Source organism: Eretmochelys imbricata, chromosome 1 (assembly GCF_965152235.1).
Source record: "Eretmochelys imbricata isolate rEreImb1 chromosome 1, rEreImb1.hap1, whole genome shotgun sequence".
Taxonomy (NCBI): Eukaryota; Metazoa; Chordata; order Testudines; family Cheloniidae; genus Eretmochelys; species Eretmochelys imbricata.
The window spans coordinates 234,469,452-234,494,732 of record NC_135572.1 but is presented as its reverse complement, the minus strand read 5'-3'; the positions used below and the strand labels follow the sequence as shown (position 1 = coordinate 234,494,732).

Genomic DNA, 25,281 nt, shown 5'->3' with positions numbered 1-25,281 from the left:
AAAAATGAATATGAACTAACATGTACACAGTATGTATATGTACACATAAGGTGTAAGATTACAAATAAAGATTATTATAAGAACAGATTAGAAAAACAGTTGGATGCCTCAGCATAGCAAATAATTAATCACTGCAATGCTATTGATATCTTGGCATGCAGTTAGTGCAATAACTAGCATTTCAAATGCTCTCAGGTTGGCATTCTGGACTATTCAGATGAGTACTAAAGATCTGCGTGATTTGGAGCAGTTCTTTTCTGGGTATTTTCTGGAGAAGAGAAAACTGTTCAGAGAAGGTATATAGCTGGTACAGTAGTTCAAAATTTGTATAATCTGTCCAGTCTTTATTTGTCCATTTTATGCCTAGAATCTACCAAAGGAAGCATCTTTAATTTTTCCTTAACTTGTTACTGAAATTGTGAAGAACTTTATTAACCAAATATTTCCTCAGAACTTAATTTATATTAAGAATCCAGTACTGCATGGTTTTGAACTTTATTTATCATTTGAAGGTATTCTAGGACTTCTGCTGCTTTCATACTTCATAAGATCAGACTTTGTTTCTTCCCCTAATCAGCATATTCAGCAATCCTAGGTCTGGTCTACACTGGGGGGATCGATCTAAGATATGCAACTTCCGCTACAAGAATAGCGTAGCTGAAGTCGACGTATCTTAGCTCGACTTAGAATCACTTACTTCGCATCCTTGCAGTACGGGATCGATGGCCACCACTCCCCTGTTGACTCCACTTCCGCCTCTCACCGTGGTGGAGTTCCGGAGTCACTGAGCGATCAGGGATCGATTTATCGCGTCTACGCTAGACGCGATAAATCGATCCCCGATCGATCACTATCCAGCGGGTAGTGTGGACGTGGCCCTAGGCAGCATCGCACCATATGTCTTTTCTACTGTGATCTGTTTTGAGAGCACTTGCTTAATCCCAATAGAAAATAATAATTACTACCTTTCATTTTTCATCCAAGGATCTAAAAGTGCTTTACCAAGATGAATAAGGATTATTATCCCACTTTTATAGATACAAAAAGAAATTAAGTCACTTGGCCAAGGTCACACAGAAAATCTGTGGAACAGTCAGGGACAGAACCCCAATTGCATGCTGAAAACACCAGACACAATGCTTCACGCTGTGAAGGCTGAAAATTCCCTCTTACTGCCACCTCCGCCTCCAACAGATGTGAGGCTAAATGGTAGATTTTTACAGAAGTGCTCAAACTTTTTACAACTGAAAACTATTATAACTCTATTATAATGTGAATGTCAAAAACCTTTACAACTATTTAATATATGTAAATGGATGAAAGATAAGTAAATTAAGTAGGAATGCCCTCTACAGTGGAAGAAACATTTCATCTAGTGTATTGGAGCTCAACCTAACCTTGTAATGTTATTTTGTTTCAGAATAAGAATGTACCTGTTGCTATTAGAATGAAATGAACAAACAGAAATATTATTGTTGGATTTTCTTTTTGCAGCCACATACTTTAAATAGTAAAGTGCCTGTAATTTACCATTAAAGCCATTTCACTGGCAATAATATAATTCACAGCTGTTTAAAATTATAATTTTGCAAGGCAAATTCATTCATTTCTGGCTCAAGTGGACATTTTAATATAAAAGGTTGTACTAAAGCCTGTAAACATACTTTAAATATTTTCAATAGAATAAATAATTTTTACAGAGCTTAATTTTTTTTTATTGTAATAGGTTGATAAGGATGCTTTGGATACTCAAATCAATGATAAGAAGATTCAAGAGGCAAATGAGAAAGCACGACATGAAATAATTGGTACATTTATTGTTATATAAATAATACAATTTTGTATTAGTATATGTAAACATTTGTACTCTGTTTTGTGATCTTTTCTCACCATTTTCTCCTTTTTAAATGTTTCCACCAGTCTTTTCCTGAGTATTTGCTGCTGTGGAAATGTAGGCAAAGATATTAAAAATGTGTACTAAAAATTAGACACCTCTATAAGTGGCCTGAAGTCTACTCCTGGATGAATTCTGCGCAGCTGCGCACACGCATAATTGATGTGCTGCGCATAATTTTTTTTCCCCATAGACAATAACTTCTGCCAGAAAGTTGCTGCAGTTATGCCTTTTGCCTACCAGGGGCTGCTGTGGCGCTAGAACAGAGCAGCCACTCCCGAGCAATCCCCAGCTGTGATAGGAAAGGGAAGAGGATAACTTCTTCACAGCGTCGGTGGGGCCAGGTCAAGAGACAGGGGATATGAGGGGACAGACAGTGTGGGACACATGGGGCTGCTGGGGGGGGGGTGTCACAAACTGGGGTTCATAAGGGCTATTGGGGGAGGACACACTGGGGCAGTGGCTGAATGGGAGTGGAGGCACAGAGCCACACAGGGACAGGGGGAGGGAATGCAGGGACACAAGGGGGAGGGAGTGGCTGAGTGGGGGTACAGGGACACATGGGGGAAGAGGGATGCCTGAGTGGGGGCACAGAGACATGGGATGGGGGTGCAAGGACACATGGTGATTGGAAGAGGGGGTGCAGGGTGACGGGTGCAGGGACACATGGGGAGTGGGTGTCTGAGTGGGGGTGGAGGAAGATGGGGGGGGGGGGGGGAGGGTGCAGGGACACATGGGGACAGATGTGCCTGACTGAATGGGAAAGGCCAGGGGTCAGCCAGAGTCTGCATGGGGGAGGCTCCCTAACAATTCCCCCTTGCCCTCCCAAAAAACCTGTTTCATATTTCTCCCACCCACACCCAACAACCCTCCAGGTTCACTCACAGGCTCTTTCCCTTTCCCTCAGCTCCTCCGTTACCCCTGACTCCCCCAAGCCTTTGCACTGCTTCTGGTGTTGGCGGTGGGGACATGGTTCTGTATTGTTGTTTAAATGCATTACACAAAGTTCTGTATTTATATGCCTCGTAAGGAATCTATTTGACAAAAAACATTTCCTGAATCTTTTTCATTGTCCGCAATATTACAGACATCCTTGCTGACAGGTGTTTTGAAATACGTTACCAAAATAATTGAAACTGGTGTAATTATATTGTGTTATTTTGACAAATAAAATATGCAGAATTTTGCAGGATTTTAAAATATTATGTTTAGAATTTTAAATTTTTTGGTGCAGAATTCCCCCAGGAGTAGAAGACAATGGGAACTGTTGGCTTCTCAGCCCTTTTGAAAATCAGTTTAACTTAAAGCATATCAGAAGTCCCAATGAACCCTGTGTGTAAAGTTAAGCTTATGCATAGGGCTACGAATTTGTCACAGAGGTCACGGAATCTGTGACTTCCAGAGACCTCCGTGACTTGAGCCCACAGCACCTGGGAGCTGCAGGGTCCCCCCGTTGCCCATGGTGGCTGGGAACTGCGAGGCCCCAAGCTCTCAGCTGCTGAGGGCAGGGAAGGGAGTGTCCCAGGAGCTCCCAGCTGCTGTGGATGGTGGGGGTGCCCCACAGTTCCTGGCCGCCATGGGCAGCAAGAGTGCACCGCAGCTCAGAGCCATGGGCAGAGGGGGGGGCCGTTGCAGCTCCCAGCCAGTCCCCCAGCGATAGTATGGGGACCCCGCGGCTCCCCATTTTGTCATGCATATTTTTAGTAAAAGTCACGGATAAATTCACGGGCTTCCATGAATTATTCTTTATTGCCCATGACCTGTCTGATTTTTACTAAAAATATGCATGACAAAATCTTAGTCTTACTTATGCATAATACTTTAAAGGATCAGACTTAGGATCCTCACTTTAGGCACTCATTTTGAAAACCTGTGCTGTAGGAATCACTTACTGCTGTATCAGCAAATAAAGATACATATGCACTAAAATGGTAATAGTTATCTGAGCAAAATTGTATTTTTCTTATCCCACATTTAGTTTTGAAATGCAAATTCATTTCATAAACCTTGTCCATATGTGAGCACATGACTGATTATGTTTTTCCCTCTTAATTCAGACATAGAAAGTTTATCCTGTTTATTTTTCTATATCACCCTTGAAACAATATCTGTCTTCACTTGAGCGGGAAATTTTTTTTTTCCCCACACTGGGTAAAACTTCCGCCTAAGTCAATGGGAGTTTTCTATCAATAAGGTCTTCAGGATTTAGCCCACTCTTTATATTTGGATTTTTTTTATATTGCATCATGTATATGCTACATGCCATTAGGAAAGTGTATTTTAATTAATCCGATTCGGGAGTGTGGTGTAAAGTACTCATCAGGTCACTTGGGGAAGGTTGTACAGTTCTGCTAATATTAATAGAACCTGTGCCACTGAAGCACATGCATTGCAATATCTCTTTACTCCTAGAGGTGCTCATTATGGACAGCCATCAGTATATAGATTGTTTTTGATAGAAACATGTATAATCTAAACCAGGGTTGTGAGTAGGAGCCATTGCTGAGTCAGGGCACAGACACATAATCATGCTGAGCACATCCCCTGACATCTAAGCTGCACCATGGCCCACTGTGGCTGGAATGCCCCTCGATGGTTTCATTTGCAAAGGGCCCACAGAATAACCTCTCTATGGGTTCAAGAAGTGCCAAAATGTAGTAGCCAGCTTCTGCACTGCACAGCTGCTGCTGGTCATGATTTTCCTGGCAGGCATTGATTCACAATATCTAACAGAATTTGACCCTATAGGAAACTTCCAGAACACATGCATTCTGACAGGTATATACTTGTGAATTATATTTAAACAGTTAGACTGTGTACTCTGTGGGACAGGATCAGTTGCAAAGTTTGAACTGGAGGCGGTAATTAACAATAAATTCTCTAAAAAGCAATGGTGTTTGCCAATATTTTTTCCAAGCTATATCATTGGTGGTACATCATTTTAGAGTGCTGATTGTTATTTTTATAGTGTCTTGTGTTCCTAATAAGTAATTGTGTTTCAGTGACTACTGTAAATTAGTAGTAGATGCTGAGGAATTGCTCCACAGTACCTAGGATTGATATGCTACAACAAAATTTATTAGCAGTCTTATCTTCTGTCTTTATTTTATGTATATTTTTGATTATATTTTCTAGCAAGTTTCTGGTGCCAAAGGTGATTAACAATTGAGAGTTTTTATAACTGAATGGCCCTATCATCTTAGAAAAATCATTTACCAGCTTTGACCTCCTAAATGACTTAAGTCTAGTAGTTTAAAGATTTATTTTCTAATCTTTTTTCAAGATCACATTCTTCATTTTTTTACAATTCCCTGTACATTTTGAATCTCGTAGTTTTACCTTGTTTATAACCTTTTTGTAGCTGGTGAAATGAAGCAAAATGACAAGATCATCTGCATGTTAGAAGAACGACAGAAACAAGACATCAAAAACCTAAACAAAGCTGTCACTGAGTTTCAACAGAATTTTCAGAAGCCAGAAACTCGGCGTGAGTTTGATTTGTCTGACCCACAGGCCCTGAAGAAGGATACTCCTGCTCGCCTCTCTGACAGTGACCCTCGATGTACTGTATCTGGCTTGCAGAAGTTTCTAGGAGAAGATTTAAACTATGATCAGAGAGTGAAATTTCAAAAGGAGCAGTCAAGAGAATGGTCTCTACAGCAACAGAGAGACTGGAAGAATGCATTAGCAGACCAGAAATTTGCAGGTAACAAATGAAGGTAGAAGTTTGATTTTAATGTTTTTGTTTTGTTTTTTTAACAAATTCTACTGCGAATAATTTGCAAAACTGTAGAATAGCCAATTATGCCAATCTGTGATATAGGGAAAGTGCTGTGGGAATTTTAACTTCACACAGATATCCTGTGCAGACTCACAAAAATAAACTTGTTTTAATGTCTCAGTTAAAGTACTTGTATTGAGAACTTATGATGATCCCATGAATTTCTAATCTTCTTTTCCCCTATACACCTGAAATGAAGAGACTGGGTGGTTTTAAAAAAAAGCTTGTGTATTTTGAACGTTTAATTCAATGAAGTCAAGGTACTTGTTATGCTTTTATACTAATGTTACAATAGATAAAATGAAGCTCTGATTTATTTTTTTAGTTTCTGTCCTGAAAAAAGTGTTTTCTGGGGATAGTTACAATATTTTTTAAAAAATTTGTCCAAACAAGTTTTGAACAAACAAGTATTAAGTAAAGTTTGCTTCATTTTTTACATTTCTAACCTGGATTCCTTGATATGTTAATTTACTGACTCATTAAACCTTCTATAATAAACCTTAGCCATGGAATTTGGAAAGGGATACATGAGATGTCTTTCTGTTTAATACGTGAATAGTTCATCAACCAACAACTGTTTTAAAATTACATTTACATATGCATGGATGATAAGCCTTATCAACTAAATTCTATTTTAATCTAATTTAGAGGATCTCCATGACAAGAACAGGATAGACCTAGATCAAAAAGCCATGGAACTACAAAGGAAAGACGTAGAAACCAGACAAGCTGTTTGTGCAGCTACCAAGGATTTTAATAGAACTCAGGTAAATTAATATTGGTTATAAAGAGGAAGGAATTGAGCAATTTTTTTTAAGTCATATAACAAAGTACAATGAGTAATGATGTTGCCACAAAGATTTGTCAGTCAATTAAGTTCCAGTGTTGTTTTAGTAATCAGAAAATATGTTTTATGCACCTCTCTAAAGATATCCTCTGCCAGCGTCCAGGAGCCAGCAGGGGAAAATGTCTGCCTAGATCTGGAGCTTTTGCTCAGCCTCACTAAAATCTGTCAATATCCACTGTACTAACACCACAGTTTTTTGTCTCTGCATGGCTCATCCTGCTCTTTAACATCACAGTGGCAGATGGATCTGGTTTTAAGCTCCCCAGACTCACCAGAAATTGTGAAGAATCGGAGGGTCTCTGATAGCTCTTTGCAGGGCAGCATGGCACCATTCGAGAAGCAGCAAGTCTACAATATGATGAAGAACAGATCCTGCTTCTGTAAATATCAGAGCAGGGGTTCTCAAACTGAAGGCTAGGACTCCTCAGGGGGTAAGGAAGTTATTACGTGAGGGGTCGTGAGCTGTCAGCCTCCACCCCAAACCCTGCTTTGCCTCCAGCATTTATAATGGTGTTAAATATATTAAAAAGTGTTATTAATTTCTAAGGGGGTTCACTCAGACGCTTGCTATGTGAAAGGGGTCACCAGTTCAAAAGTTTGGGAACCACTGTATCAGAGAATATCTCTGAAATTTAAATCATAACTGCAGCACACCAGGTCAGTTTGCAGGGGCTAATCTCCAGGATCAGGGAGGCAGAAGTTAGAATGTGTACCTTAGAAGACAATATGAACTCTATTATGATCAGTGCAGACCAAACATGTCTGATCCAAAAGCTGAAAAATAGAATTGATCTGTAAGGCCATCCAGAAGAAATAATTTGAGGGTGGTTGGATCTGTAGAATTTGTATAAGACACTACTTAAGATTTTCCTTATACCCAGACAGAGCTGAATATAGAAAGGGCCCACTGCTCCTAGCCACCGAACCCTCAACTAATTCCAAGCCAAGCATTTATATTAAATTTTCTAAAATACAATGTGAAAGAATCCATTCTTAAATAATAATAATAAAGCCTGGGAAAAAGGAAACCTGAGATGGAAAGGGCATAGATAGTGATATTTCCCAACTACAGCCAGGAGGTAATCAAAAAAGAGCCCTGTTAAATATGTCAAGGAAGCAGGCCAAGGAGAAAGGACTGACCTATTTTATAGCCTTCCAAGCTCTTTTTCAGATGAAGGTGGATAGCCAGGCCCTTAACTTCTCGAAACTGGGAGAAGCAGAAAACTACATTCTATGGCTTTTTCTATAGAACCAAAATTACGTTGCCATGGGATTTGCTATTCAACACTTGCAATGCTGGGTGGTTGTTGTCAGAAGTGAAGGGATCCAGAGAAGTGCCCATCTCAGCTCTGTACCTCCCATATCTTCCATAATACCCATATTTAAAGCCAGGCGGAGCCATCAGACATTCATAGACGGAAATCAGCACAACACATCTCACTGAGCAAGAATCCAGACCAACCTGGCTCCCGTGGAGATAGTAACTATATCCTATCCGCTCTTTGAAACACCATATTGATTACTTTGCTTAACAAACTATATGAACTGCAGTTGGTTACCTATCAGTCCAGATCTCTTGACTCCATTTCTAATAATGGTTATGAGCTTTTTTCCCCCATTGGTTTTGTTCTTCCAGGAGGAAGAGGAGTGGGGTGTGGGAAGGGTTGCCTTAATTAATGATTTTAAGAACAGCATACTGGTAAAGTATTCAATTTAAATTGCAGATATTGGGTAATGTGCACAGGGATGAGGGCATTATTTCACTTCCTGTGTGTTTAAGAGCTGGCCATTAGAGAGCCATACACTGGGATTTTGGACCCATCTGTGTATAGGAGGTGGTAAAGTAGTTTCTTGTTTCTCATCCCTCATTTTTCCAGTGGATCCACAAGCAGATATGTCTGGTAGGACTCTAACCTCCGATGCATAGTTATGTGCATTTAGCCCAGAAACCCTATTTAAAACGTATTCAGCAATGTTCATCATCCCCCCCATCTCCTGCCTTTTGTGCGGGGAAGCACCAACAGGGAGGATTAGGCATATTCATATATTTTGCATTTGATGTGGAACAGAGAGGATGTGTTCATTCTGGCTACCCCTCTATCTTCCTGATCTTTTATCCCACTCTGACTTGAGAGCATTGGTCTTTCACACCTTTGCCTTGTTTTACACCCCCCTGTACTACCTCCTTTTAACTCTCTTACCTACTTAACCTCTTGCCACTCTAGTTTCTCTTCTCCATCTAAATCCCTTTGTGACCAGTGTCCCGGGAGGGGCCACACTGAGATTATTCAATTAGGGTAAACTGTAAAGAATGGGGCAGATAATCCCCAGAGCTGGTGGATATTTCAATATTCTATCAAGCCAGCAGAAAACAGCTTCTATAATCCCTTACTGGTTGCACAGAAGCCCAGTATAGCAATCCAGCCTTGGGCTTCCACCCAGACACCCAAGTCAAATATGATGAGGATTACTGAAAATCTTATTCATCATATAAGAAAGTTCTACCAATCCCAAAGGATCAGACACATTACCTCCCAAGTTAATGAATATCTTAGATCTTACCCAAATAAATGCTTACAACTGATTCTTATTAACTGAACTAAAATTTATTAAAAAGATCAGTATACATACAGACATGAGTACAGTTCTGAGATTAGTTTCATAGTAGAGATGGTGAGCTTTGGAGTTGCAAAGAGTTCTTAAAATTAATCCATAGATTCAGTCCAATGTTCATATCCAGGGTGATCCCAGGTGGGACTGGAGATCTCAGTCTTATGATTCAAGCTTCCCCTGCATAAAGTATCAAGCAGATCTGAGAGAAAAAGGATCTGGACCCAAGGGTTTTTATACAGTTCCAGGTCTTCTCTTGATAGCTCAGAGTTATTAGGCGAACAATAGGCAATCATTGAGACTCTGAAGTAGACCTATTTCCTAAGCATCACCAGTAATTAGCTACACAGATTAACATAAAGCAATTGCCTGTTTTCCACCATTTACAGGTGATTTGCTGTATACTTCAAAGAGAAATCGAGACCGTGATATCACTATATTTACAGTTAATATAAATGTTAATATTTTCTTTTGATCTCTGAATTAACAGAATACAGCATAGGCAGGAAATGTTCAATTACATTAACCTTTAACAATATAAATTACTCCTGGGGGAATTCTGCGTTACTGTGCATGCACAGAATTCATGGCCCTCACAGATTTCTTTGCTTCCCTGCAGAAAAAAGACTTCTGACAGGGAAGCAAAGGGAAGTCACAAGAGCGGTCACACGCCCCTCCCCAGCAGTGCAGGCAGGTTGGTTTGGGTGCTTGGAGCAGCTAGTAGAGACATAAAGCACTGCTGAGGTGGGAGGGCTGGGCAGTCATGTGTGAGAGGGAGACACTGTCCCTCTCGCTCACTATTGTGGCATGCTCAGCATGGAGGGGCAGAGCTTTGGGGTGTTTCTGGTGAGGTGGGCATGGGGCAGGTTCTGTCCCCTCAGGCAAAGCAGAATGTATCAGCCTGCCTTCTTAGTGAATTGTTCCCATTGTTCAGGAGGATAAAACAGGCGTAAAAATTTTATGGCTCCTTTACATGGTCAGTGGTGTAAAGGACAGTGTGGCCTTATAAATGTTTGTGGTGCTTTGGTGATTAGTCATGTACATTTTTGGACTAAAAAAATTTCCTTTCAAAATGTGCTCCATCAATTGTTTGCTACTGCCCTTTCTGGAGATAGTCAGGAGCTAATATAAATTGTGAATTTGATTCCCCAGCCTTCACTTGCTCTTCAGTTGCAATGATGTAACACTGAGCATATGGCTGTATATATTTGTTGACTAATAACTAGAAGTAAAGGGTCAATAGTAGCTATATTACTATTAGGCAGAGGGGGTTGGGGATTTCCTCCAATGTTCCCCACTCCCATACTTCATCCATTGTATTGTAGTTTAAATAAATTACCAAAATAATTGAAACCAGCATGATATTATTTTAACAAATAAAATATGCATTATTTTGCAGAATTTTAAAATATTTTGCGCAGAAATTTTAATTTTTCGGTGCAGAATTATTTTTTTTTTTTTTGGTGCAGAATTCCCCTAGGAGTAATATATGTAAACACACAAAAAGATTATCTACCAATATGTCCCTAAAGGCTGAATTTGGGTAATTTATCCTGCAGGATGCTTAACCCTTTCTGGCCACGTGTCTCAGCCTTATGAACGCTTCTAGGTATTCCTCAACCTGGACTTCTCACTCTTGCTGTACCTTTGAGTCTTAGTGGACATGGCCTAAGATGTTTTTTGGGACACTTCCCCCTGTGAGTACCCATGGCTAATTTATTTAAATGTGTTTCTTGGAACATAAAAAGGAATGTTAACTGTATAAGAAGGAAAAAATGAGTCTCACTTTAATGAACTGTAAGTGGATATAATATTCCTCCAGGAAACCCACCTCATTGAGTCTGAGGTCGAAAAGCTTTAAAAAGGCTGGATTGGTAATTAATTAAGCAGCCAAATCTGGGGGCAGGAGTGTCAATCCTGTTCAGTAAAACCTGAAAACACACAAATCCTATCCACTGATAAGACACGTAGGGAAGATTCTTAATTGTTAAAGTTTGCATCGCTGACATTATACACTCTTGTAAACATCTATGACCCCAACAGAGATGATTCCTCCTTTTTCAATTAGTTATTTTCAAAATTGACTCCTTCCTAGAAAATTTGATTATAGTTGGGGAACTTCAACAAGTGTTAGAACTGCTTTTGGACAGGTCAAGCAGACCTCAGTGATCCCCATCCTCCACTAGGCAGACTATTATCCAGATGGAGGAACTGGATTTAAAGGACATAAGGAGACTGCAGCACCCTACAGGTAAAGACTGCTTTTTTCTCACCTCTACACACTCAGAGAATAGTTATTTTTTGGCAACAGGTAGCTTGGTAGCTGTGTTATTAACAATTATATAAAAGCCATTATAATCTCTGATCACACCCCTGTGATACTGTAGCTCTCATCTCCTGAAAAACTAGGCTACCAGAAGATGGCGGTTAATACTGCTCTTTACTTCTAGATATAATTGAAAAAGCTTGTGGGGAAGAAGTGACTTAAAGGGCAGGATAATATCCTATTCCTTCCACAGAAAGAGAGCCAGATAGACTGAGCTGATGACTAATGGAACAGCTCAAGGAGGCAGAACTCAGCTATGCGGATTACCCCTCTTTGGATAAACTGAGATGTAACCAGTCTCAGATATGAAATTAATAAAATAATTTCAGCTCAAGCTGAATTTGCGTTGTTTAAATGAAAACAAGGCATGCTGGGAATCGAGCATTTAAAGGTGGGGATATTATTAGCATATAGACTTAAAATGAATTCATTAAAAGCTAAAATCCCACTCATTTCACTCAAGTCAGTGTCAGATACTCACGAATCTAAAAAATTATTAATGAATTCTCCAGATTCTACCAATGCTTGTATTTAGAAGAAGATCCCTGATGATCAGTTACTTGATGAGTACACCCAAAATCAGCAATTCCCCCAGCCAGCAGAAGAACAAAAAGTTTGGCTCAATTCCCCATTCCATACTTCTGAAATTATGGCTACCCTAGGCAACATGAAATCAAGTAAGGCCCTAGCCATAGACTACTTTCCAGATGAATTTTATGCCCAATTCAAAGCCAACTGGCTCCAAAACTGGCTGAACTATACACTGAGGCTTTTGGCAGAAGTACTCTGCCCCCTTCAATGAATGAAGCCCTAATCTCAGCCATCCTTAAAGCTGACCCAGATGACCAATATTCTTAATCAATTCTGACATCAAAATATTTTCTAAAATTCTACCTGGATGATTAGAAAAAGTAGTGAGGTACATAGCACACCCAGATTAGGTGAGTTTTATACAAGAGAGACATGGGTCAGGCAAACCCTGGGTCAGTTTATCAGTGTGCTAACCCCTTGAAGCTGATGGCTGTTCTGTCACTGGACATGGAAAAAGCCTTTGATAGAGTAAATTGGAGGTATTTTTTCTTCACCCTACAAAAATTTGGATCTGGTCTCTTTCATTTCCTAGATTAGACTTTTGTACTCCAATTTTAGCTCCCATGTTGTAACCAATAACTACATTTCCCCTCCTTTCAATCTCCATCGTGGTACTAGACAGATCTTTCCCTCCTCCTATTTAATTTGACTTTAGAGCCATTGGCAATACAAATTAGAGCACACCGAGGGATCCAGAGTATAAAAATAGGGTCCATGGGGATGAAAATATGCTTGTATGATGATGATTTATAAACTATTGAATTGTCTGGGAAAATCTCAGGGTACAACGTTAACAAGCACAAGTCAGAGGCTCTTAGTGCACTTTTAGATAATACTTTTCTCTGGTAGCAGCCAGAAATCAGGTACTTGGGAGTCTTCTTTCCTAGAAACATGAAATAAATAGTCAAAATTAATTTCAGTCTAATCACACACACAGCTTTGGATTTACGTAGATGGGAAGCCTTCCTCTATCACTTTGGGGTAGAGTTAAAAATCTTAAAGACGAGTGTCCTCCCAAGACTTCTATTGATCTAAGCTCCTTGCCAGTTTATATTCCCCCTTCTGTTTTTGTTTTTTTTTCCAGAACTAATAACATTTTTAAAATTCTGTTGTGGGGTATGGGGAACAAAAGCCAAATTATCCTTTGAAAAATGCAGCTGCCTGTCAATGCAGGAGACTTTGGCGTTACTATGTATCCTTAATCTTGAGCCAAGTGACACAGTGGCTGACCTGCTCCCTCCCCGAGCTTTCCATACAAGTCCCAGGCTTCTCCTGTCTGGCTGTATACAAAGGAAGAAACCCACCACTAGCATGATTCCTAAACTTGGACTTCTGTTGTCCTTATGGAGAAGATGGTCACAATTTTGACCATTAGGAAAGTTGGGTATCTGGTTGCTTCCAAGTTTAAATGTCATCCCTTATCGCATTTAGATTCAGGTTACTCCAAAATGTTAATTGCCTATAAATCCATCCTATAGCCTGATTAGATTCAAAAAGGGATTTTGAGCATAAACCACCTATTTGAAAGCAATTACTTCATGCTCTTTCCTCGCCTTAGGGGGAAATTTCAACTGGACCCAAAGAAGGAATGTCAATACTTTTAATTTAACCATGCCCTGCAACACCAGTTTGGGCCAGATGCCTCTGCAGCATCAGACCCCCCCAGCTTCTGGAGAGTTCTGAAAAAGTTATATTTCCTGCCTATCAGGCAAATTGGCAGTCAGCAGTGACTGGGAACATGAGCTGTGAATTTCCATTACCAACATTCTGTGGAATCAGATTTATTCCAATATACAGCATTTCTGACTAGAATTACAGTTAAGATTGATCTAGCAGAAAATCCTTTGGAGGATGCACTGGACTCCGTCTAGACTTTTCAGGTCTGGAGCAGCCACATCTGACAAATGCTGGTTCTGCAGGCACGAACTTGTACCACATGCTGTGGAACTACCTTTTGATCTATTTTTTTTCTGGACAGAGATAAATATTTGAGCCAATTTCTCTCTCTCAGTCAAGGTGAATTGCAGGCTGGCCAGGCCATGCTAGGCCTAACCAATCTGTCCTGGAAACTGAAATCCTCTGAAAATTTTTGGTTGGGTAGAGCTCTGATTGTAGCCAAACATCTAATTCTACAACAGGGGAAGTTCCAAGTACACCCATCTCCCAAGAGTTGTACTCTGATTTGGTGAGCCTGGTAGCAATGGAACAAAATTTGCACTCAAAACAACCAAGATAAGTGTATGGTTATATGGTTGTCATTTTTGAAAGAATCAGAATAATCAATTACATTCTCTATGAGGTAATATTTTTTGTGGTGCCCTTCCAAAACCCTGGACCCCTCCCATTTTCTCAACTCATCTCTTCCTTCTCTATCCTATCATTCCTTTCTTAGCCTCTTTTATGTAGCTGTCTGGCTTTCCTTTGGTCCTCTTTTCACTGTCACTTTTTTCTCTATTTCTCTCCTGCCATCTTTTTTCCCCCGCGAAAGGGAATTATGATGATTAGTTTATGATCTTACTTTACAAAGAGCCCCAAACTGGGTCTGAATAACAAAATAACCATTATTAATTAATCGTGCAGGCAAATCTCTGTAACCAATTAATAATTGTCTTTGTCCCATTATTCTTTGCCCTTAATTAAGTAGTTTTGTCTCCCCTACATTGCTGTATAATCTGATAATGGCTCTACTTCAGGTTAGGTAGCTAATAAGAGATAAGACAAACAAAGAATAGTCTGTATAAATATAGATATCTCCTCTGCCAAGATTCTCACTCCTAGATCTTAGCTTGCTATCGTGAGGCACTTGGACCTTCCCAAACTCTTGAAGAGTTTTGGTCCCTCAGGCAGCAGTAGTGGGATAGAGCACTGCTGAACTTAATTCTCCTTGGTACTTTCCATCTGGTTCCTTCTTGATTTCAATCAGCAAAGAAACTCCATGTAGGAGCTGCATCTCTCCAGTTTCACGCCTACCATTCTCAGAGGCATGCTCCTTGTGCATCAGGTATCCTTTCTGCATCCAGGTCTTTCAGGCAGGTCCAAATGTCTTTTACCTTAGTTTTGTGAGATCATTTGCCTCAGGCTCTTTGGTCAGTGCTCAGCGGCAGCACTTTGGCTCTTACTTCATCACCTGCCCTGGCACTTTGTTGCCTCTGTCTGCAACACTTTCAAGTCTGCTCTTGGGGTCTGTTTTAGTGTTCCAGAACCTCTGTTTTGTGGCACTTCAGTACTTGTGTTTTGCATGTTTCTGGAACATGTCTTGGCACTTTTGGTGTTAGTTTTTATATATTCTTCAATGCTTTCTTCAGCGCCTCTGCTGTGCTCCAGCAATTCACTTTGGTACCCTGATATACCATCTCTTCAGCTCAGTCTCACTGTTTTCTCTTTTTGTTTTGTGCTATGTTCTGTTTGCAGAACATCAATCTCTTGAGCACCTAAGGAAGAAGGAAACCACTCAATGGCTTCTAATCATGTTCTTCCAGCAAGTCTAGGTCAGTGATGGACAACCAATCCACTGCATGGTCTTCTTTGCAGTTAACTGTGAAGTTAAGGACCATATGTCACCCTGGGATCTAAGAAAGAGTGGAGAATGCTTCTATGGGCTTGTCAAGATGCAGAGTTACACCAGTTTATCTAATGGTGTTCTTTTAAACTGATTTAGTTAAAAAGGTGCAAAATGCTATGTGGACACACTAATTTTGGTTGAGCCATATTTATTTTGGTTCAGTGTGTTTAGTTAAACCAAAGTGTTTTAGCTAAACCAAAATAAATCACTCAGACCAAAATAAAATTTCCACACAGGGTTTGTATTAGTTTAACTAAACTGGTGCAAGTTGGTATGTAGACAAGGCCTAAGTCCTGCTCAAGGCACTCCAGGGAGACTCCTGTAACATTTGCCTAAGGCTGGCCCAGAAGGCTTGACATGAGCCTTGATGCTTGAAGTCAGGAGAACGGAGCTTTGACTTATTGGATGATGCATATCCTCGGCAGAAGCCAAGCCAGGTAGTGTTGAGAGGGAACCAGTAGCTCTCTAGAGAACTGTTATCAAAGCCATTGACTCCAAGCAAGGCTTGTGATTTCCCCCACCTGCATTTGTGACAGAGATGGAGACAGTAATTCTGGATGCTGGTCTATCAATCTATCCAAGTCACTCTAGGTCCTTTGCGAGACTGTCACAAGGTCTTCAGTAACGTCTCCGATGCATTCCTTTTAGCCCTTTGTTGGGAGCAGTTAGAGTTCTCAACAAATTCATAACGCTTTTTAGACCAAGGCAGCACCTTCAGCGCAAAAAGGTCTGGTACTAAGCACTTCTTATTTTGTTTGAATAATAACTTGTATTTGACAATTTTGGGGTGCTTTCATGATTGCTTTCATTTCTGTCCAGTTCACCTTGAACTTCTCAAGCCAAGGTCTGCCAAATAATCGTGGATACTTTCTTTCAATCCCATACAAGGGTAAAATGACTGACTGTCCATCTAGCTGAACTTTCACCTGAAGTACCCCTTTGGGGACTAACTTTTTGCCGACATAGGTCTTCAAAACCTTAGAGGTTTTTTCTAGAGGAACTTGTGACAGTGTCTAGTGAAAGGCAGATGCAGAAGTCAGTGAGATGGCAGCTCCAGTATTAAACTACATTCTTGTCAGAACTTCTACAATTGAGGGTATGATCCAGATGTAATGTCTGACTCCAGCTGGCGATAACATGTGGTGTTCTGGTTCTTGATCAGTGTCATTAGAGCTCGTACCTTTTTCCACATTATGAATTCCCAGCTTCCATCCTTTTAGGTTCATCCTTCATAGGTGTCTTCTTGGTTGTAAAGTTACCCTTTGTTGCTGAACCGTGTGACAGTTCACAGTAATGTGTCCTTTCTTCTGGCATTTTCTGCCAATAACCTGGCGTGTCCTTTTCAGCATGAGCAGTTTGTGCACCATGGGCACGTGGAAATTCCTTGCGTTCCCATGATCCTCTATTTTGCCGATGTAGGAGGTAACTTTCCAGTTCACACTAAATGCCAAAGAATTCTTCCCTAAGGTCTCCATGGCAACTGCTACTTCAACAGCCTTCTTGAATGTAAGTGCTAATACAGTCGGTACTTCTCCTGGACCTGGTCACTGCATAATCCAAAGACTAATTGGTCAGGTAGGGCATCACTTAATGTTTGTCCAAACTGACAATGCTCTGACAGTTTCCTTAGAGCAACAATAAACTGTGCTACCAACTCTCCACTTCTCTGATCTCGCTGATGAAACCAATATTGTTCTGCTATCATTGATGGCAAGGAGAAAAATATTTTTGCATTGCTGCTGTAATTGCAGTGTACATGGCGGTTCTGGGAACAGTTTGAGACAACAGGTTATGCAGCAGTCCATATGCCTTTGGACCCATTATTGTCAGCAAGGTTGAAACTCTGTCCATTGGGAATGGTGCTGCAGGTTACAAATTACTCAAAACATCGAGGTACACCACCCAGGAGTCACGGCTGTTGTCAAATTCATAACATTGCCCACAAAAGGTGCTATTTCACTGCTCTTGTTTTGAATTTTACACCTCCTGGAAGTCTTCCTCAGGGAAATTCTGGTTTTTTTTAAATGGTGTACTGTCCTCACTGGATCACCCTCTGTTGGCTGGGTGCTTATACTGCAAAATGCAGAATTCTTCCTTTGGCTGCACTGGGCTCCCTCTGCTGGCTCTAGACTCTCAATGCAGGCTCAGCCTTTTCTCTGCCTGCTTGCACCTGATCAACAAAGTTAGCTGCTTCCCCTTCACTGCTCTGAAGTTTTCTAAACAGTTCCAGCAGTAATTGCAGTACTCTTATCCTGGGTTGTATCTTTATTTGCCTAATTCCTCCTCTGAAGCTGGCTGGTTCACACTGTCCCAGAAGCAAAAAACAGCAAGCTGTCACCCTGTGCCTCTAGGTGAATTTTGTCCCCTTTTTCAAAATTTTATTCTTTGTTCTATTCAGGCAATGGAAGCCCTGGACACTTGTTGGGATAGAAGGTCCTTGCTGCCAATGTTGTGTTTCTGGAGCCAGCAGAGAAGGAGTTAGATACAGACACAGAGAGAGCTGATGGACACACAGCTGTCAGCTGTGCTCCCTTTATTGTTCTCGCCAGCAAAACTGAAACTATAACAATAACATGGTTTGCAGTGGGGAGGGGAGAGTGCTCAAATATTTAAAGGGATATGATGATATGTAGGATCCATCCAAAGTATCCCTTCTATAAATTATTTATTTTGAGTTAACTCCAGAACTAAATGCTCACTAAAGTAAGGCTATTATTCATTTAGCTAAAAAGAACAGAATGCCATCAGATACACAAATCATATTTTAGATAATTGTTCATAAAGGTCATTAGGTTGAAAATTGTTTTTCTGTTCTTGGAAATTTATAATCCTTTATTCCTGGAATAAAAAGCTCTGACTTCTGGGAAAATTCTTCAAGGGAGTAGATTTTTGGGCCAAATCCTGATCACAATGAAGCAGCCAAATCCTGGTCACAATGAAGCCTGTGCAAAACTTCTATTTCCATTGACTTCAGTGGGACTAGGAGTTGACCCTTAATTCCTGAAAGAGTACCACACGTGGAGATGGCAGAGCTGGTGGCTGATGTGTCTAAAGTTCAGCTCTGCTTCTGTTTTGAATGTGATTTGCTTGATTTATTTTAATCTCTAAAAGTGGGAATTCCTTTCTTGAGCTAAAATAGAGTATACGGTCTTATCCAGATGTGGCAAAATTGCTGCACCATGATGTCCCCTCCTGGCTGGCTGTGGCACTACAGCAACTTTTGCCTCAGTTTCCCTCACCTTTCAGAGCCACAGTGGGCTTTATCAAAATCCAACAAAATATATATATAACCAACTCACCAGGCAATCACCTTGGTGAAGGAGTGCCTCTGCTGCTGCTTCTCCCTGGTTCAGACAGTCTCCTGATCCAAGGCACACTCCTCCCCTTACTCAGGGTTTCCCACAGGCTCCAACTCATCAGGGTCTCCATCTTACTCAGGCTTTCAGCTTATCCCTGGAGAAGCATATCTGGTCTTTCTCTGTCTCGGTCTTCTTTGCAGGCTGCTTCCCAGAGAGAGAGCACTTCCTATCTTTTCTCTTCTGGTTTTCCCCCAGCAGTGCTCACCCAGCTTTATATAGAGGCAAAACTCTTCTGTATCCCAGTTGGGCTTTATTTCCAGTTAGTCCTGGCTTACCCTCCAGGTGCACCCAGGCTGGTTAATTGGTCTGAGGTCTATATTAATCCTTTTACAACCTGTGTAAGATAAAAACCCCATCACAAAGGAGTTTACATTTTTAGATTAAAAATATGATTACAGGATCTAAGTTAAAACTATAACTTGTTAAATAGTTTTTTATAATTCTAATTCTAAAATAAGAGTGATTCAGATACTTTTTTTTACTACTTGATTTACAAATATTCTGTTTGATATTTTGTATTGTATACTTTGCACAGTGCACTTAAGCTATGTGTTAATATTCTGGGAAAAAATTAATCAAGTAAGTAAAAGCTATATATTTTAAAAAACAGAATGAGCACATTCGCCTGTTATTTCACATTTGGTGCTTTCCTTTTCAAATATTTCTATACAGGCTATAATGTAAGTGATCATTTGAGGTTGTTTTCTGTTTGAGAGAATAATGTTACTATATATACACTTCAAGGCCTATCGCTAAACTGTTTCTGTTTAGTCTGAGAGTTTATTAGCCCAGGATGTGGTAATTATTGAATTAACAGGAAGCTCTCTCAAGTTACTATATTGCTCTTCTTCCTTTTGCCTTAGTTCTCTGAGAGAACTGTCTAGAACAAAGAAGTCTGACTCAGCTTCTGACACTGTCCACTGTGTCACTCAATTTAACTTTAGCCTTCCTGCTATCTCCCTCCCATAAAAAAAATCCTACTTTCTTCCCCAATTAAGAGCAACTCCTTTAAAATTGTCTTATTTAATGTCTGAAGTTTGTGGGCTGATATGGGAGTGAGGAAACAAATTTTGAGAGTAGCATGTTTGTAGTCACCATGTGGCTAAGGAGCTTGAGAAGCAGAGAGTGATAGTAGCCAGAGTTGAGTGATTTGCATAGGACATATATATAATCTGAATATAGTTGTAGTATTAGCATGTGATCATGTACTTGAAGACTGTATTGTAATGCATTCACACAGGGGAGCATACCAAACTTCATGTTGGCATTTCCTCATTTTTGAGTGCTTAATCATGAAACCCACATAATTTTTGTTTGGAATATGTATTTAGGATGTTTGAACTAGTAACTGAGAATTGTGAATTTTAGTCTGTTTTCCTTCATGTGATGTCTGACATCTGACTAACAAGTCCATGTGAGTATGCTTGACTGCTTGTTCTGTTTGTGAATAAACGTAGAATTAATTTTGACATAATTCTGGCTTTGTTTTACAACATACAGCTAGTTCTCCAAACTGCTTTTGGTCCAACCTATGAAAGCAATAAGGGGACATCCCTTCAGATTTTCAGCATTCTTAATCCACATGAACATAGTGCATTTATACAATGCTATTGACAATCACATGCAGTTTGGAAAGAAAATTCAGTGACAGGATGATTGATTCACTAACTTTCTTGCAGTATGAAATCAGTATTTTCTTTTTAAAGAAAATGGTCTCAGCTTTCTCCTTCCATACCCACTTTTTTTTTAAAAGGCTGTAGAATTTGCAGAAAGAAAAATGTTAGAAAAGCATCAGGAAGAAGAAGATAATGTGGCTGAAATTTCTAACCTCCTTCGAGGAGACTTGCTTTCTGAAAACCCAGAACAAGCAGCCAGTTCGTTTGGGCGACATCGTGTGATTACTGACAGATGGAAAGGAATGAACCAGGATCAGTTGAAGGCAATACGTTACACTCAACAACAACAAGTTCTGGAGAAACTGGTATTCAAACCCATTTGCTTATCTGTATTAGTTGGAGTAGTAGCATAGACAGGGCTGGTAGCACCGCCAATTATTAAGTGGCTTGACACTTCCCATTGTAAGATCCCGTTTTCAGTAGCTTATAGCTTTATAACAGCCAAACTTCAACTGATTGGGCTGAATTTTTCCGTGCAACACCTCTTCTTCAGGATGAATTTGTTTGAAAAAGTTAATCCAAAATGGTCCAGACATTTCCAAGAACGAGGCTAGTGAAAAATACGATGTTTTGCCATGTTAAATTCTGGCAACATTTTCTTTGAGAAGCTCTCATGCCCCCATGCTTTGTATCGGGGACTTGAAATTTGGCAGGGGTATTCTTTGTGTCAGGGTGTTCCTTTTGCTGTTCCTGTGAAAATCCACCCAAATTTGGCCAAGTTATAAGCCTTTGAAAAATCTCAGTTTGCCCATGCTCAGTAGAATTGTTAGTTTCACAGCTAAAATCTGTGAAGATTCCATTCTCACTGAACATGCTTCATCCGTCAACTCCTAGTGCTGATCAGACTCCCTGTGCACCAGTCCCACATTGTGCCTGATTAGGTTTCAGCCCAGGGCTATGAGGGCTGGCCTCTCCTTGGAATTGCTGTTCCCAGATGTTCTGGGCTAGGGTAGGGCCATGCACTAGATTGAATTCAAGGAGTCTGTCTCTCCTGTGCTTTCAGTAACTGTCCTGCTGGCACCAAGGGAGCATGGAGTAGGAAGCAGTCTAATTAGAATGCGGAAGGACAAGAACCACACTGAAGGGGAGAGAAATTAGCACATTGGAACAAGGAACCTGATGAGATTGGGACTGGAGTGTGGGAGAAAGTAAACTTGTGACTGGAGGCGGGACTGGGAGTGGAAGACTGGGACAGACTGGGCAAGACAGTTGAGACTGGGACTGATAGCCAGGAGAGGGGAGGGGAACACTGGATCTGATGAGAAGCTGGGGGGATGGAGAGAAACTAGGAATTTTGGACAAGGAGACTGGGACTGTAAACTGATGAGGGAATATGGGCAGGGTAGGGAGGAAAGCCAGAATGCCAGAGAAAAGCCCATGAGAAAATGAATAATTCTCTTTTCAGAGAAGGGTTTAAATAGCGTGCCGTAAATGGGACATATGGCCATAGAGTGAACAAAGAGGAGAAAATATTGAAATCGCTGCTCACTAAGTGATCGCTATCCATTTTGTGTACTGAATGAAAGAGGAGTCCTGCAGGGGGAAAAGAAATGTCTTAATTACATAATCACATACTATCCTAATTCAAATACATAAGGGGGCAAGTTAAGGTTCAAAAGCAATCTTAATTCTGGCATATCCTAACTTTTGACATCGCAACCTTAATAATGTTCTTTTAATATAGTGTTCTGTGTGCAATTTTTTTTAGAGACAAATCTGTCAATAGATAAATTCTCTTAAATTCTAAGGGCTGTGTTTCATACCAGCATGGTAATGATCATCATAAAGGATCTAGTTAATATGACAAGAACTTATTTTCTTAACAGTTTCACCAGTCCTGAACAACTGTTAGTCTTTTCACAGAGACACCAAAAGCAGTTTAATTTTGATTGACAGATGTACAGAGTGTAGAGCTGCCTCATCTGAATATGTCTAAAAGGTGGTATCAAAGCTGTGATGCACAAGGGGAATATGATCGGAGGTAGTGACAGACAATTTGTAAATATAGGATGTATTGGAGGAGAAGGAAGTTTGAGTAAAAAATTATGCCAAGACAACAGATAATGGGCTTGATTTACTCTGAAATCCACCTGGAGAAGGAAGTGCACAGTACTACAACCCCCTTTCTACAAGGAGACACTGAGCTGCCAGCACAACTTCAAATGTAGACAGCACTGGCCATGAAGAGAACATGAGCAGTTTGACCAGATTTGTACCAGTTTAGTGAATCTTCTCAGATACAGTCCTTTAGTGGGTCTCCTACAGAGAGCTTTGACTGCATTAAAAGCTGTCTTCCCCTGAGCATAATCCCCTGGGGGAGGGTGTAATGAAACCACTGCCTGCCTTCCCCATGTGGGCTGAATTTCCCCCAGGACACAACAGCTACTGCTGGTGGAGGAGGGTGCAATGTGAATCCTTCTGTCATAGCAGGGGTGAATCAAGCCCATTAAAGACAAATGAGCTCATCACATGAGTGAACTTGCTAATAAGACTATTTAAATATTGTTTTATCTGTGATTGTGAAAAGAAAGCAAACATTTCATTTCTTCCTCCAGAGGCTGCAGGAGGAAGAACGGCAAAGAAATGCAGAGTGGGACAGGCAACGTATACAGGGCGCCAGAGCACAACTTCTTTTTGAGCGGCATCAACAGCGACTAAATCGAGAACTTCGCAGAACTCTGGATAATGCTAATGCACAACTCTCCCAGGAGCAGAAATCAAAGTAAGTGCCCAGAGGGATTAATCTATATCAGATAAAGTCTTTCCCATTGACAACAGCTTGGCATTATAAAATTGCTTAGCGAGCCTGCTGTACTTGTCATAAGATGTTTTGACATTGATTGCATTTTAAAAAAATCGCAAATTTAGAGCAAGTGTCTAAATTTTGTAGTATGAGAAAAAAAGAAAACTCTTCTCAAGAGACTATCCTGTTACTGTTCCTAAGTTACACATTGGGAATAATGGCTCAAATACACTATGACCTCAGCAGAACTTGTCAGTAAGTGTCACATTATGTTCATTGTACATAGCAGAATAAAGATAGAAAAGTGGGGAAAATATGCATAGATTCCAAGGCCAAAGGGACCATTATGATCATCTGGTCTGACCTCCTGTATAACACAAGCCATAGAACTTCCCCAAAATAATTCCTAGAGCATATGTTTTAGCAAAACATCCAATCTTGATTTTAAAATGGTCAGTGATGGAGAATCCTCCATAATCCTTGGTAAATTGTTCCAATGGTTAATTGCTGTCACTGTTAAAAATTTACACCTTATTTCCAGTCTGAATTTGTGTAGCTTCGACTCCAGCCACTAGATCATAGGTGCCAACCCTGTGGGGAAAAAAATAGTGGGTGCTCAGCATCCACCAGCCACAGCTGTTTGACGGCGCCCCCGATGAGCTAATCAGGGCACTCCCAAACACCTGATCGGAAAGGGGGGGGTCGTGCGGGGGCAGGAAGAGATGAAGTGAAGGTAAGGCATTGGAAGGGGAGGCTGAGTGGAGGCGGGGCCTCGGGGTGGAGCATTCCCAGGGAAAACTAGAAGTCGGCGCCTATGCACTGGATAATGTTAAACCTTTCTCTGCTAGATTGGAGAGCTCATTATTAAATATTTGTTCCCCATGAAGATACTTAAACTGTAATCAAGTCACCCCTTTACCTTCTCTTTTGTAATAGTCAGAAAAGGGTAATAAGTACAGTGAAAGTTTTCTTAATACTATATATGTGTCTAGTTGATTCAGCTCACTCTCTTGGACTCTCTTGGAGTGAAAAAGGATGGGACTCCATTGAGTTCAGTAGAGCTATGCCAACAACAGCTCAGGATAAGGCCCAATGGCAGAGTTCAGCCATAAAGAACCATTAAGTATTGTCATAAACTAGCTTAACAGTGGACAGATATGTATGCTTGCTGTGAGGATAAAGAGAAACTAAAAAGAGCATGTTTTTTAAAAACAAAAAACCATCACTGCAAGCCAGTATCAAAATCCCAGTCTTTAACTCTTTGATTTTTCAGTGCATGCCTAGATTTTGTGCAAGAAATTCCTGTACCTGACAAGTTCCTCATCTTAAAACAATATGAAAGAATTATCAGGCTACATTAATACTGTTTTCCCAACACTGGCATAGTGACATTTTGGGAACATAATTTTAGGGGGGAAAAGAATTTTTATGTCATGAGAAAATTAAGCTATATTTATTTTGATTTATTATATAACTAAAATATGTAGTGTTATAGTGTAATATTTGTACAGGATTGTGTTTCACTTATTTTAACAATATTCAGAAATTTAAAACATTTACTAATTGATTCTATTTGATTTATTTCTAGAAAAATTTATCTTCAGGAGGAAGTGTATTCAAATTTTCCAACAGGCCAATATTTCACACAGTTTAATACAACTAGCCGGTGACATATGGGACACATCCACTCTCTGAAATATAAATTTATGTAAGGTTTGTAGAAATATTAAAGTTTGATTAACTTTCACTGCTTTACTATGTTTTTCCTCAAATTTCCAGTTAAGATATTTCTGCATTAAAACAAACCCATATCTTGCTGATGGCACATACTTGTAAGTTATAAGCCTGATGATTGTTATTCCTTGTAATTAATGAGAAATAGAGATTGCTGC

The 25,281-nt window shown here is 40.2% G+C and overlaps 1 protein-coding gene across 1 annotated transcript in view; it reads left to right on the top strand.

Annotated features, from left to right (window-relative positions):
* RIBC2 (RIB43A domain with coiled-coils 2) overlaps nucleotides 1-25,078 on the top strand; it is a 29,550-nt gene extending 4,472 nt beyond the window's left edge. Inside the window, exons 2-7 of the mRNA XM_077807439.1 lie at nucleotides 1,727-1,808; nucleotides 5,256-5,600; nucleotides 6,324-6,442; nucleotides 20,724-20,951; nucleotides 23,202-23,368; nucleotides 24,978-25,078. Coding sequence (XP_077663565.1) covers nucleotides 1,727-1,808; nucleotides 5,256-5,600; nucleotides 6,324-6,442; nucleotides 20,724-20,951; nucleotides 23,202-23,368; nucleotides 24,978-25,059 — 1,023 coding nt within the window. The 3' untranslated portion in view covers nucleotides 25,060-25,078. The remainder of the gene's footprint in view (nucleotides 1-1,726; nucleotides 1,809-5,255; nucleotides 5,601-6,323; nucleotides 6,443-20,723; nucleotides 20,952-23,201; nucleotides 23,369-24,977) is intronic.
* Nucleotides 25,079-25,281: the final 203 nt, after the last annotated feature.